This window comes from Anastrepha ludens, chromosome 2 (genome assembly GCF_028408465.1).
Source record: "Anastrepha ludens isolate Willacy chromosome 2, idAnaLude1.1, whole genome shotgun sequence".
Classification (NCBI taxonomy): Eukaryota; Metazoa; Arthropoda; class Insecta; order Diptera; family Tephritidae; genus Anastrepha; species Anastrepha ludens.
The window spans coordinates 54,116,080-54,131,170 of NC_071498.1; the positions used below are offsets into that span (position 1 = coordinate 54,116,080).

At 37.3% G+C, this 15,091-nt stretch overlaps 1 protein-coding gene across 1 annotated transcript in view; it reads left to right on the top strand.

Annotated features, from left to right (window-relative positions):
• LOC128862377 (neuroligin-4, X-linked) overlaps nucleotides 1–14,216 on the top strand; it is a 96,918-nt gene extending 82,702 nt beyond the window's left edge. The window contains exons 8-10 of the mRNA XM_054100997.1: nucleotides 7,048–7,199; nucleotides 7,427–7,542; nucleotides 12,651–14,216. Coding sequence (XP_053956972.1) covers nucleotides 7,048–7,199; nucleotides 7,427–7,542; nucleotides 12,651–13,933 — 1,551 coding nt within the window. The 3' untranslated portion in view covers nucleotides 13,934–14,216. The remainder of the gene's footprint in view (nucleotides 1–7,047; nucleotides 7,200–7,426; nucleotides 7,543–12,650) is intronic.
• The last annotated feature ends 875 nt before the right edge of the window (nucleotides 14,217–15,091 follow it).

A 15,091-nucleotide genomic window follows, 5' to 3' on the forward strand; every position in this document is an offset into this window, starting at 1 on the left:
ATACTAAAAAAGTATGACAAAAATTCTATTTTTCACCAAGTTTTTGCAAATGGCGTCGTTCTTTTTTTTCACATTTCACACTTGTGTACAAGACAGCCACATTCGGTCCAAATAAAGATTTCCATCACTCAAAATCATTTCTTTTATTTATTAAAAAAGTCTTTCACAAAGAAAATTATATATAAATATATAATTGGCGCGTGCACCCTTTATGGATGTTTGGCCAAGCTCCTCCTCTTATTTGTGCCGTGCGTCTTGATGTTGTTCCACAAATGGTGGGACCTACAGTTTTAAGCCGTTTCCGGATGGCAGATATTTTTTATGAGGAGCTTTTTCATGGCAGAAATACACTCAGAGGTTTGCCATTGCCTGCCGAGGTGCGACCGCTATTAGAAAAATGTTTTTCTTAACTTTGGTGCTTTCACTGAGATTCGAACCTACGTTCTCTCAGTGAATTCTCAATGGTAGTCACGCACCAATCCATTCGGTCGCGACGGCCGCCACAAAGTAAATTACTGGTGATTAATTTAGCGCCACGGCAAAAATTATAGAAATGGCAAAAAATAAAATGAATGGGCAACAATTTCAAAACAAAAATGCCTTGATGCGAATCATTAAAATGGCTTGGCATCAAATTTCATGAGGCTGTCTGGAGAATTTGTGCAAATCCATTCCTCAACGTGTTAACAAAGTAATTTATAAATAATATATAAACAAGGTGGCAGCTCAAATTATTAAGCTTTTAAAATAAATTTGAAAAAAAAGTTTTGCTGTATTTATTACAATATTATTTTTTCTTAGCTGGTTAGTGCTATTAATAAGGTTGTTTTACAGCTGCGAAATACCGTTAGATGGTATACTATTTTGAAGCATAACTTGAATTATCAGAAAACCTTGGGTTAACCATTTTTTCCCTAAAAATTATAATAATTATTACCTCTTGTCAAGTGAACCGGCCTATACATACATATATACACATTTTTGCAGCAAAGAAACATCTCTTGAAGCCAGCTGTCAATATACCAATGCTGGAAGCGCAATTGGGCAAATAATTCCAGTCACTCAGTCTGTTGTTGGGGCAATCAGAGCACTGAGTCTGCCAGTCCATTCATCTTTTACCCAATCAATCACTGAAAACGTCAATCTGCACTTACGTCGACTAGTTAATTGTACACTGATTGATATGGAGAATTACTTATTTGGTATTATTTAAATCTATTATTTGTTGAATGTCAAAGCTCACATTTTTGTACTGATGATGATATATTAATTGCCAATAAATGAAAGTGAAGTTACATGAAGTTTAGATTGAAGGAAATGGAGAATCACTGAGTGAATATAAAAACCATATATTATATTTATATTAAATTAGATATAAATAATAAATTATTAAAACAATCAAAACGCACCCTCTAAGGATATATTTAATAGTAATCCTTTTAGGGTGTGAAAATAGCTCAAATTTAATACTCTATACTTTCCGGGCATTTGTTCCGCCAAGGCCAAATGCAGAGAATGTTGGCACAAAGAAATGATAATACCAATCACAAAAGAAAAACAAATATTCCCATTATTTTTCTTTACCATGAATTTAATCCACCGGTGGACACCTTTTTTAAAATCTTCGGTTGGGCACCCAGGTCTAGACTTTTTTTCGTCCTGTTCGAAGCTCCTTCTTAAAAGGTTAAATCCAATAAATCGATAGAAAATTGGAAGATCAATTCGTTAGCTGTAATCGAAATATTTTAAATTCACGTCCAAAGTCGACAAAGCCAGCCTGGCCAAACCCGAGTGCCCAACGGAGGGTTAATAATTGGGTTTAAAAAGATTTTGGTACATTTGAAAAGCTGCTGCGATTCATAGTGAAAGAAATTAAGGGAGTTACACGGTGGGTCTAATAAATATAGAAACTCATCTACCTTTTAAGGAGGACTACCAATTTTTTAGTGGGAAAGCTTTTCTTTAATGCTTTCAGGTGCAGTATTAAGTATAAGTTTCTTACTTTGTATAAAATTTGTAAAAATTCGGTAAATTTTCATTAAAATTTCAAACTTTTTACTCAGAGATTTAGAAAAATTACGTGTAACCAGTTTTATAGATCATTTAATTTTGGCATAAGAAAGTGCAGGTTTCAAGTAGATCAAAAGTTACACTGATTTTAAGCATTGTTTTTCGGACGCGGTCTTGTAAATTTTCTCCATTTAACGCTTACTCCACATTGTTTTATATGGAAGACAACATCATCAGCAAAAATCAACGCAATTTTTGAACCACTTGAAACTTACACCTCTGTGGGAGCAGAGGAAGAGGAACGTCTCCTCTGCGTTGGAAAGATCAAGTGGAAAGACCAAGTGGCTACGCTTGGTGTGTCCAACTGGCCCGATTAGCACGAGAAAGAATCGAGAAGAAATCGCGTAAGCGGTTATCGCGTCAATTAAGAAGAAGAAGAAACTTACACCTTATTATGCCAATGATTTATAAAACTGCATACATGAAATTTCTCTATAAATTCTGGCTACAATTTTTTACAAATTTCACGCAAAGTACAAGGAGCTGAAAATAAATCCAAAGACCTGAAAACTCAGGGCCAATGCCCGGTTTCCATCACAACCGAGAGTTGAAACTTTGCTAACTTTAGGAGTTTTTCGAGTGATTGTAAAGCTTTGAGAGTTCGCTTTGGTCGCTTTTGTAGTCATTGAAGTAGCCTTTAATAATATCAATACAAGTGTCGTAACGGGTGCCCTAGAGGATTTTGAAGTCGAATCGAATTGCTCCTCTGATCGAGACTATACTTGTCAGAAAAAAAAGTAACTTCAAGATAAGACAACACAATAAAAGCAGGCAGGTCTACAGAGGTACTCCCCAATGAGGGGCCTCTCCTCTCTCCTCTGGATTTCGGTAGTAAACTGCTTTCTACTGACCCTAAAAAAAAGGGGTTGCCACCGCACAGCTTACGCTGACGCTCACGGAGATTCTGCACTCTAACATGGCCACGCTTTGTAAGTGGTCAGAGAATAGGGGACTCGGAACAAACCCCGATAGAACTGAATTAGTTCTGTTTACAAGGAAACATAGTCTACCCACAGTGTCCCCGTTAATCTTCAAGGGTGCGGAAACTCCTTTGATAGATAATGTCAAATACTTAGGACTCATATTAGCCAGGAAACTTACGTGGAAACCTAATATTGCGAATAAGGTTTCAAACGTCCAACTTTGCAGTGCATACATGCAACAAAGCGGCCGGAATCAAATGGGGATGTAAAGCTCGTGTGTGACACGAAGTGTTAGTGTCACACACCGGCTTGACACTTCGATAGTTCGAACTATTTTAATACACGGAATACTTGTGTGGTGATCATCAACTCAAAAGGCAAGTTATACAAAACTTTATGGACCACCCCTAAAAAGCTAATCAACTTGTCTGCTCTAAATCTGGTAGGAAAGCAAGGGCCGCCGCTTCAGCGCTTAGACTTAACAGTATGGCGCTATAGAAGCGGCTATAAGTAGTTACAACCAAGAAATCGACTATTCTTTCCCTAATCTAGCAGACAGAAGTCTTAACTATGATATAAAGGAGGTAAATGTATGCCTTAACACAAATGCCGTAAAAAAAACTACGATAAATAACTTCTCGATTAGCCTGGGGGCCACCAAATCAATGAAAGCAGTTATACTAAAATGAAAGGTTGTTCAAGAATGCCTGGTAGCTCTAAATGAGACTAGCGCTGTTTTCAAGGTCGGCTTACATGGGTTCTGGGACATAGAGATTTTGAAAACAGAGGCAACATTGGAGTCCCTATGGCATCTTGCAAATTAGGGATAAAAAATAATATTGTCCATGAGACCAATAGGCCATGGATAGAAGAAAATACGTGTAATTCAATCAGGCTAATTTGGCATTGACTGTTAGGTAGGCACTCTTCTAGGCTAGAAATATTTTCGCATGAATAATGCAGAAGCTTTAGAGACGAGGAGAAGGAAGAGACAGTGGAACACTTCCTTTGTAACTGTTCAGCCTTAGCTAGGAGTAGAGCAAGGAAAACACTCTTTTGACTTTCTTACAGAACTATCTGGTGTTAGGATAAAACCTACCCGGCGCTTCACAATAGCATGTAAATGGTTCCAATGATGAATAAACACTGAGGTTCCCGTGTTACTCAGTGATATTAGCACCATCTTCAAAGCCAGCTGTATATGGATTCCGGGACGAGTTATTGAAGGAAATTTGCAAGGCCAATGAGCTAGCCAGAAAGGGGACCAATCTTCCACTGCAAATTAAGGACAAAAATAATATCCTCCAGGAGGTCAATAGGTCATGGAGAGATGAAAATATTTGCGTTACAACCAGGCTGATTTGGCTGCAAATAGATACGAAAAAGTCAGAAATGTTGCTCAACCTCTAAAGAGAAAACATCTCGAAGGTCGTGGCTGGTGTCACCGCTCATTGGCAATTAGGTGGGCACTCTTCTGGACTAGGAGTAATTTCTCATGAATACAGCAGAAGTTGTACAGACGAGAGAGAGGAAGAAGGATTGGAACACTTCGTCTGTAATTGTCCAGCCTTAGCTAGGAGTAGAACAAAGTTGTTATGGAAATAACATTTTTAATCTCCCGTGTTGGGATAAAACCTATGCTTTATAAAAGAGTCTTACTGGTTCTATGAAAAATAGACAGTAAGGTTCCCGTATTACACAGTGGTACCACAATGGATCTACACGGTCTAAATGAGTTAGCAGCTTTAATCCGACCTTACAGGTACGAATTCTTGCCTCGCGTGCGCAGAGTTGACACGTTGCAAGCCTTTCAAGTTTCACGTTATTAAAATTTTATATTAAATTGGATTTTAAATACGATTATCGTATCGATTCGTAGAGGATCCAAATGAAGGTATATATAGAGTGGGCCATGTAAAATTTGCTTTTCTAATCGGCTATAAAAAAAACTAATCAATATTTTTTCAAACTTTTTATTTTTATTTTGAAGATTGAACATTGCCATTTATGAATGAAAAATAATATCGTTCAAATGACTGCCACGACTGGCTTTACAGTAGGCCATTCGATCAACCCAATTTTTAAGCACTTTTTCGATTGTTTGGGCTCCAATTTTATGAATGGCAACTTCGATTTCGTGTTTTAAAGCAACAATCGTCTCTGGATGGTTCGCATAGCATTTGTCCTTAACGGCTCCCACAAAAAATAGTCCAACGGGCTTAAATCACACCTCCGAGCCGGCCAATTGATATCGGAATTTCGGCTGATTATTTGGTTTTCAAAAACGGTAGCCAAAAGTTCGAGTGTAACTTTGGCAGTGTGACAAGTTGCACCGTCCTGTTGAAACCAAATGTCGTCCATGTCATCCTCTTGAATTTTTAGAAACAAAAACTCGATGAGCATGTCACAGTAACGCTCGCCATTTACTGTAACCGCGGCTCCTCGCTCTTTTTCGAAAAAAAAATGGCCCGATGATGCCGTCAGACCAAAAACCGCAACAAACAGTGACTTGTTGTGGATGCAATTGCTTCTCTACAGTAACGTGTGGATTTTCTGAGCCCCAAATCCGACAATTTTGCTTATTGACGTAGCCAGCGATGTGAAAATCAGAAAAGAAGAAGAAGACTCACCACTTTGGAAATAGGTTTTTAATATTTCCCAATTTTGTTCAAGCGTCCCGTCGTGAATGTCAAACCATTAAGTAAATTATGAACACATTTGACATGTCATTTGTGTTACCATTCTCAAGAAAAGAGGTGGTTCAAAAAGCAAACGCTATATGGCCCACCCTGTACATTCATTGTGATATTCAAAAGAACACACTTCAATTTCATAGATATCGGGTCGGCTGCTTCAGAGAGGAAGTACACACGCACACACATCCTGTTTTATAACGTTTTCCAATGAGAGTGGGTCGGATTAGAAGAAAACCAGATGTGTGCGAGGTGTTGATAGATTTTATTTTTTATTTGAAGGGCACTTGCATAGCACTCCGTGTGGAGAATTTAAACAGATAAGCTAGAATATATTCAAATCGTTTAAAATAAAGTGTTATCATTTGCTTGCGCTGTTCAATCGTGTGACTTGTGATGGTGATTTTGGCATCTGTGAATGAATAAAAAGCAACAGATTTGATTGAGGTTGCCAAAACAATATGTCCGCTATAACTTTTCAGCATTATTTTGTCTCTATTATTAAGCACTTTATTGGATAAGCTCTCATTTTGCGTTAAACGAACTTTCAAAAAGATGCTTATGTGCAGGGCCCGCCATCTATCGTTACGGATTTGAACTAGGTATTATTTGAAGAATGGTAACACTGAGCTGTCATCTGATTTGACAGAAAATTAGTTTTATTCTTCCGCTGAATGAAAATCGTTGTGTATATGCTCAAAGAACGCTGGGAAATATTACGACATTACTTTGAAAATCCTGGTAATGTTGCAGAATGTATACGAAAATTACGTACGGCAATGTGAAGAAGAAAAGCACCGAATGAAGCGTATGTGGGTTACTTTGCGAAAAAAGTAAGAGAAACTGGGTTGCTTATTGACAAACCAACGGTGACCGACCAAAAATCGTGCCGTCAAAGACCAGTGTTATGCCAACAAACCAGCAACAATTGATGCACTGAAGACGAACATACGCGATGTCATTGCTGAAATACAGCCGCATACAATCGAAAATGTGTTGAAAAATTAGACCGATCGTATGGGATGGTGCATGGCTAGCCGAGGCAGCCATATGAATGAAGTTGTGTTCCATCATTAACCGAAAGGATTGTACTTCAAAATAAAAAAACAGTTTGGAAAAATATTGAGTAGTTTCTTTTTTATAGCATTTTTAATTCCGTAAAGTTATATGGCGGACCCTTTATATTTATTTTCGTGAAAACGTATGCAATTACATACTTTTAAATACATCTAAGACATCTAAAAAGTATAATAAATAATATATATACATTCCATAGCTAAATATCTAGGCAGAACCATATACAATGCACCTTTTAAGTATTTTTATTTTTTTGACTGCAAACTCTATCTAAATTTTTTCAGCGCCAAGGCTGTATACATGGCGAGGATCTACCTTACATCTTCGGTGCTCCACTGGTTGGTGGCTTTAGCCATTTTACACGCAATTATACAAAAACGGAGATTAATCTTTCGGAAATCGTCATGCTTTACTGGTCCAATTTCGTGCGTACTGGGTAAGTAATGAAGTGCTAACAGTAAATTGTAGCATGCCAAAAAGGTTATACCTACTTGTATGTGGTAAAGCCTTAGTGTACTCAAAAATAATGATAAGAAAAATACAAATACTAGAGAGGTACTTATTTTTTATATTATTAAGCTTTTTTGTGTTTCACAGAATTTAATCTAATATACAATAACTAATTGTGCTTGTACTCGCTACGTCGCTCTTACTTTTTTCCAGTAATCCGAATGAGCAGATGGAAGGCGATCATCCTAATAGTCGACAAGAGCGCAGCCGCTACAAGACGATCGAGTGGACAGCGTATGAAAGCGTGCACAAAAAATATCTGAATTTTGGTGAGTTTCAAAGAAAAATAAACTATATTACAAAGACGTCTCAAAGTGTTCAATATTCAAGTAATTACATATTGTCATGTATCCATCATTCATACTACAATAAAACTGTAAGATCTTCGTGTCTGTATGTGAAAGTAATGTCAAAAGGGCAATTGCGGTGGAAGAGGGACTAACACAAAATATCAAAATACCATTTTAAATAGACTTCGGTTGACGGTTTGTCTATTTAAACGCGGTAACCATAAGGGATGAACCGCATTTGATTGGACTTTCAACAATAGTTGAATGAAATTGCTGAACTGGTTACACGCTACTCTTTGTCCTCCAAATATTACTGCCTTTTAGACTCTCTAGGCACCAAAAGATAAATTATAATTTCGACTCAGATGGTGGGTCTATTACGTCGAATGACGTTGTTGTCATGGTTCTTTTTGGAAGCCTAGTGTCTACGCGGTTTCATGGCATGTACTTATAATGGATAGCACTTCAAAAGACAACACCTAATTTATTCAGAAATTATATTGCTGGTATAATTACACTGTGTGACAAAAACAACAATTAAATATACTTTTATGGAGACCTAGCACAATTTGTGGCTTTAGAAAAACTAAACAAAATGGTATAGGAGAAATTTCCAATACACCCCCAAAATCTCATTTTATGGCCATAAAACCGTTTTTCAGTAGGTTGATGTGAACAATCACTCCTAACGTCGCCAATTTCCATCCGATTTTGAATTTGTTTTTTTAGTTCGAAAGAACAAAAACAAGCCTTTTTGACAGTGTGTTGACAATTTTTCTGAAATGACAACTGACGAGACTGTAGGCGGAAGTATTTGGATTTTTTTTATTTTTTCTCTATTTTTTCAACTTTGACATAATTTTTACGATATTATCCGATATTGAGGATTTTTTTAGTACACTACTGTTATAGTAAATTTAATTTTGCGCCGCACAGTGTTATTTGTCAGAATGAAAAAAATTGAATATAAAAATTGCTAGACTTAAATTCTCGCTCACTTCAAATTCTGTTAGTCAACTTAAGTACCAATTTTCAGCTTTGCCATTTGCTGTTTGTTTCGTAGTATTACCAATAGTACCATAGTTGACACATTTCTGCCTAGAACATACTTCAAAGCTTACTCATGGGCACGGAATCTTTTGTTCTAGAATCAAAGATCTATCTGCGTATAAAACGCGCGCATTTAAGTTTTATAGGGCGGATTCGGTAGTCTAGCGTAAGTGTACTAGCCTTCCAGCCCAGAGGTTTTGGGTTCTAATCCAACCCAAAGCACGGTCCTCGTTCTTTTCGAAAATGTACCTACTTCTCTGTTTTTAAAAAAACAAATAAAAAAAACCAAATCTCATTCCTCGCACCCAAAATCATATCCTTTCCATCCTTACTCCCACACAATAGTCAGCAAAAACAGTATCACATTGCATCAGTGGTGCCAACAAGAGGAAGCGGGCAATTGCGGGAATAGCGCAGACACCAAATTTAGCGAAGTCCTCAACCATCTGTGCGATCCTTCTGTTAGAAAAATGTGAAACACAGATGGCGGTTCAAGCAGTAAGAAGGTGTTGTTCCTAAGCAACGACAGATCGGCATTGCCACCACTTACGACTGGTAGCGGCAGGCTAATCACCTACCCCGTCAGAAATCAAATAGATTAACGAAACCAACGCAAGACTGAGTCTTGTTGAGGCCCTGTGCTCTCGAGAGGAATGAGCAAGGAAAAAAAACAAAGACTCACCGGTACTTAGCTTACTCTAGAGACAAATCACTTCTCGTTAGGTAAACGGAAGTTTCACTACCACACGAAAAAGAGTTGAAAAAAGTGTCTCTGCATTTAAAGCTTATATCGAGAGCATTTCGGTACCATTCGAAATTTTTTATCCGCAAACCGCCGAAATCCTTTTCAAAAACAATATGTCATTACTCCAGTTTTGAAACGTTTTTTATCTAAAGAGCTAATGTTCTTTTGAACTCCGAACTCCAAACTTAAATTAAAAGTTCATTCAAAATTTAATTTGAAACTGATTTGCTTTGCTTAAATCGTGAATAATGAACAATTAAGCAATGTTCGATAGATGGCGCTCGGATCGGAATATTTCGAAAAGGGTTATTTCTGACTAGTTTGAGTTGATGTCCTTAATTTATGTTACCGACACAAATGGCTGAGCAATCAATTTTTTCACTAAGAGGTGTTCAGGTCAAGATATTTAGAGACATTTTAGGCGCCTTCGGTTAACCAAGCGATAGCGAGTCCCAATTAGAAGAAGCAACTAACATAAAAAGATACTGAAATACTGAAGAGCTGTCAAATCTTATATTAGCAGCACTTAATAAGTATTAGCACACAGGTCAACTTTTGCTGCTTCAGCTCGTTACTTGTGATTTAGCGATTTCTTAACTTGATTTATGTTCTTATTATTCTCAATATTGTTAAAAACTAACAATTGCAACGGCTATGAACATGAAAAGCAACACGAAAGAAGAGTTCGCAAAATTAAAGCCACAAAACTTGCTCCGTATGAATGCGGTTTAATGAAATTTGCAAGCATTTGGCAGCATTGAAAACAGTGAGTTAACCAGTTTAATGTAGTATAACCACACACGGTAGCGGCGAATCTGGCGCGATAACTTTGTTCTTGCTTTTGCATGCAAATTTTTCGTCAAGTTAATCGAGCTTAAAGGCGAAATGGCGAAGACTTTATATTATGTTGGCGGGAAAGTAGAATGCAAGGAAAAATGCGAGTCTAAGAAAATATTATTTTTGAAGTAGTTTCACCGGGAGTCGAGGCTCCTAAGAGAAATTTTAAATACCATTCAGCAGGAACACTCACAAGAAATAGTGACAAAGTCAGGGCACCACGCTGTTGAGGATTAATAATATGTGAAGAGTTCAACATAGCTAACCCAAAAGAGGAAGAGATATTTGACAAAATAACCTACCTTCAAAATGGATGGCATTATAAAACCTTTTTGTGAATTGCGGATGACACAAGAGCATATTCGAAGAGTTCAAGCTTCAGCTTGGTGATAATTCTATAAGTGTTTTTATTTAGAAGGCAATTGTTAAAAAATTGCTTGTTTACGCGAGCGACTTAAAATTTTGCGCAATTGAACTTCAAATAAAGAGAAAAATAAAAAGCCATGATAAACGAAAGGTTTTCAGTTTCCAAGCAAAAATGTATGCCGCCAAGCCCAAGGGAAAGTATAATTGATTTTCTTTTAAAAAAAGCTAATGAACTTTGACTCTCTTAAAAAGAATCTCTGCCTTTCTGTTTATCCCTATTTATTCGACTAGACCACAAAGGAATGGACATTTTTGAAAAAGTTTTTTTAAACTCAAACCTTCTACTTCCCTGCGCTACACAGCTGTTCGACTAGTAGAAGTTAGATGGAAAAAGGCAAAATCTATAGGAAATAATTTTCCTATTCCTTCAGTAATGAATAGCCGTTAAAATAAAGTGTGGAAAAGGTTTCGATCCTTTCTGGCGAATGGTTATCTTAACTGGCTAAGTTTGAATAAAATTAGTTGATATCCAAGATTCTTTATTTTTCGATGTATAACATATACTTAATAATGTTCAACAAAATTTTGAATAGTTTCCCCCTTAAGTAATACTACTTTCGAATGGGATTTTTTAATCTACGATATATAATGATGTTTTGGTATCTTTGGTTATATCATCGCATTTGAGAAAAACACACTTGAAACAAATAAAAATGCATTTTAAATATAATAAAAAGCGTTAATAACTGTAGCACAGGGATTTAAAGACAAGTTTCCGCCACACCGGTGTAGGATCAGGGTTATATTGCGAAGAGATTTCTATCAGTGAATCCTTTAAACTACTGGATCCCTGTAGCGGAAATAAACGCTATTCATGAAACTCTAAGATGGTGAGAGTTAAACAGAATATCATCAACAGATATCTGCATTCTATGACACATCCAAGCTGTCCTACAGGCCCTGGAAGCATTCTAAATAACATCAAAGAATGTCTTACATTGTCGCCAATCTCTTAATGAGATGGCCAAACAATAGTGATTTCTGTGATAGCTGCTGGAATGAAGAGGAGTTGGAAACAATTGGGCACCTTTTTTGCACATTTCCGGCACTAGACAGAAACAGGAACCGATATTTAAGATTCTACTTCTTAACGAATATAGATAATGTCTACAGTTTACGTATCAACAACCTTTTACTCTTTGTCAAAAGCTCAGGATGGTTCATTATGGAATGGGAAATGTAGCCCAGCCCCTGCGGCTCACAACGGACCCATTTCGTGGTCTAAGTGGCGTCGTTGTCTCTATGTGCGATGCGGCTGCTGATTTCATATTAATAATTCTTTTATGAAAATATAGTTTATTCTCTTTCAAAAATCCTATAAATCTTAGTTTCACACTTTGTGCAAATTTTAAACATAATTCAACAAATGTCAAATTTTATAGCCCTTTAAATTTTGATATAATAAAGTGCAAGTTTGCCGCGTATGAATGAGTTGATAGAAAAAAATGTCTAATAGCATTTTTCCTTACTTAAAAGTTGATAAGTTTACCCTGTTTTGTTCCATTTAAGATTTTGAGCCGGTTCTATTTATAATGAAGTTGGCTTTAACTTTCACGGTTGTTTTTAGTTAATTTCAAGTTAGGGTCATGAAAACGCTACGTTTGCTGTAATTTTCGAAGAAAATTAGTAATAAATATAAGTAATTTTCTAATTTAAAAAAATATAAAAAGCCAAAATATTATAGTTTACTTGATTCTCAAAATTTACTAAGGAAAACCTTACATGTAAGTATCTATATAAAATCTTTGAAAGCTTAACCTTTCCTTTAATAAACTCGAGTTGTTAACAATAAATAAAGATTTCGTGGGCGTATGGAACATTTTGCGTAAGGTTTTGTGTTGGACTTTTTTGCATCTCCAACAATGCATACAATATCACCTAAACAGTATTTGCTATATTATTTATTTTATAGAACAGCATCATTTTCTCTTTTTTCCAAATATTCCTCGTTCTCTTATAAGAAACAAAAACAAATTAAATGAACTTACACAGTTTTTAATCAACCTAATACATTTCCTTTCACTTGCAGACACAAAACCGAAACTGAAGAATCACTATCGCGCTCACCGCTTATCCTTCTGGTTAAATCTCATTCCCGACCTGCACAAGCCAGGTGGCGATAACGTGCCCGCCGCCCATCATCAGCTACTCGACGATTCGGATGATGAAGTGGACAATAATATTGCCAGTGACGGAACCATTAAACCACTTAATCCACCCTATTCACCGCATGCAGGCAGCTCAGCGCTTGGTAATTTTACATTATTTACTAATCAAGTATTCTCGCTGCTCAATCTCTCGTCGCCCTCTTCAGCACGCAACGCCTCGCGTTATGGCGGAAAAATATATCCCGGCGATGAGGGTAGTGAAGCGCATGCCGCCGGCAGTGGAGCGCCACCTGACACGCAGGATGGCTTTGCCGCATACTCAACAGCATTGAGTGTCACAATAGCCATTGGCTGTTCCCTGCTGATACTGAACGTACTCATATTCGCTGGTGTTTACTATCAACGCGACAAGACGCGACTCAGTGAACCGCGCGCGCAAACAAAACTCAAACGGCAGGAAAATGGGCAAATGCCAAATAATATTTGCGGTGATCTAGAGACGTTAACGATACACACGAAAAGTGATCCGGCGACGATACTCTCGCATCATCATGCACTACAACATCAACACCAGCTGCCGCCACCTGAATTTGCGGATATACCACATCGCGCACCACCACCACCGAAACATTTAAAGTCGCTGCAAGAGGCGAGTGGCAGCTTGAATGTGGGTGGCGCGCTTAATGTGGCGAGCAGTGCAGTGGGTGGGGGAGGGATTATAGGAGCTGGCATGAGTGGTGGAAATGGTACGGGGAGCGGAAGTATGGGTGGTGCAAGTGGCCAAGGAGGTAGCGGGACTGGTGGCAGTGGCAGTGGTGGCGGTGCTGGTAATATGATGGGTCTTATGCCGCCTCCACATGCGCTTCAAGTGATGGGCAATCAATGTGGCACACTAACAAAAAAGAGTTGTATGAAACAAACGCAGCAACAACAACAACAGCAGCAGCATCAACAGCAACAGCAACAGCAACAACTAGTCGTAACGCACCAACAGCATTTGCAGAATCATCATAATCAGAGTATGACGACGGCGTTAATGGGTGGTGGTAGTGGTGGTGGTCCGCCGCCCCCATCAGTATCTAACGCACAGGCACATCAACATGCCCATGCCCAACAACAGCACCATCAACAACGACAGCAACAACAACAAGTACAGCTGCAACAAACGCAGCAACATCCGCTAATGGATGAATTGCGAGTGTGACATTAATTGACAGTGCGTTTCAAATGTGATCTCTAGCGGTGATGAAATGATTGTGATTGTGATGTGAAGTGAAGTGGAAACGGATTACACACAAATGGCACATGCTTGTCTGATATTCGACTACGTATGTAAGTGTGAATGTGTGTATGTGTGAGTGTGTGACTGTTGCATGAATGTGTTTAATTGAATGTGAATAGTTTCCATTGTTTCGGCGCAAGCGACACGACGGCCTTGGTTTTTCATGGATGTTACGTATACGCCATGCAGAACCCAGCGCTTTATACAAATAAACTACTAAACTGTGTGTAGTCATTTCATTTTGTGAATGTGCGAAAGCAATGTGTGTTTGCACCAAACCACAGCGAGATTACATTACGTAGACGCATTATTGTTAATTATATAGGTACTCAAAGGAAGTAGATACTAAATTTGGAAAAACAAAAATTGAGTAATTATGTAGAAGGCAAAATAGATACGAGTATAACATAATATTTAATGGAAGAGTGCATAGCAACCAAAAACCATAAAAAGTAAAATTTAATAAACTTACTGAAACAAAATTTCTAACTATAGCAGCATTTAGAACAAAATTAAATTTTAAAATAAAGCAATTATTTGTAATACAAAATTATTTTCAACAAAAATGTTTATAAAAAAAATTGTGACTAGAATTTGTTGAAGACTAAAATATAGAACATTATATACTAAGAATTGTAAAATATTACGACAACTGTTTTCAAATATATAAATAAATGTAGGCCTGGTATTTCACGAGGAACTTCTTACGCTGTTTAAGAAAATCAATCTAATGAACTATAAAAATATTACGGAAGAAACTAGTGAGGAACGAAAGAATAATCGTAAGTTTCTTTTTACAAAAAACATTGTAAAATCTATTGGTTTGTAAAATCGATTCTAATTTTGAAATCTAATTGCAAATATATAGGGTTGCCGGGAATCTAGCTACTTAACACATTGTGAGCGGGACAAGTACTAGTACGTTTGCGGACGAATGATTCTGGAGCGTGAGACACATACTAGCACGGGTTCGTGTAACGGCATAATATTACATATATCAATATTAAATACCTAAAGTTTGAGGCTGAAAAATTAAGTAGTTTTCGATGTATTGACATTTAACTGCGATACTGAATTTGT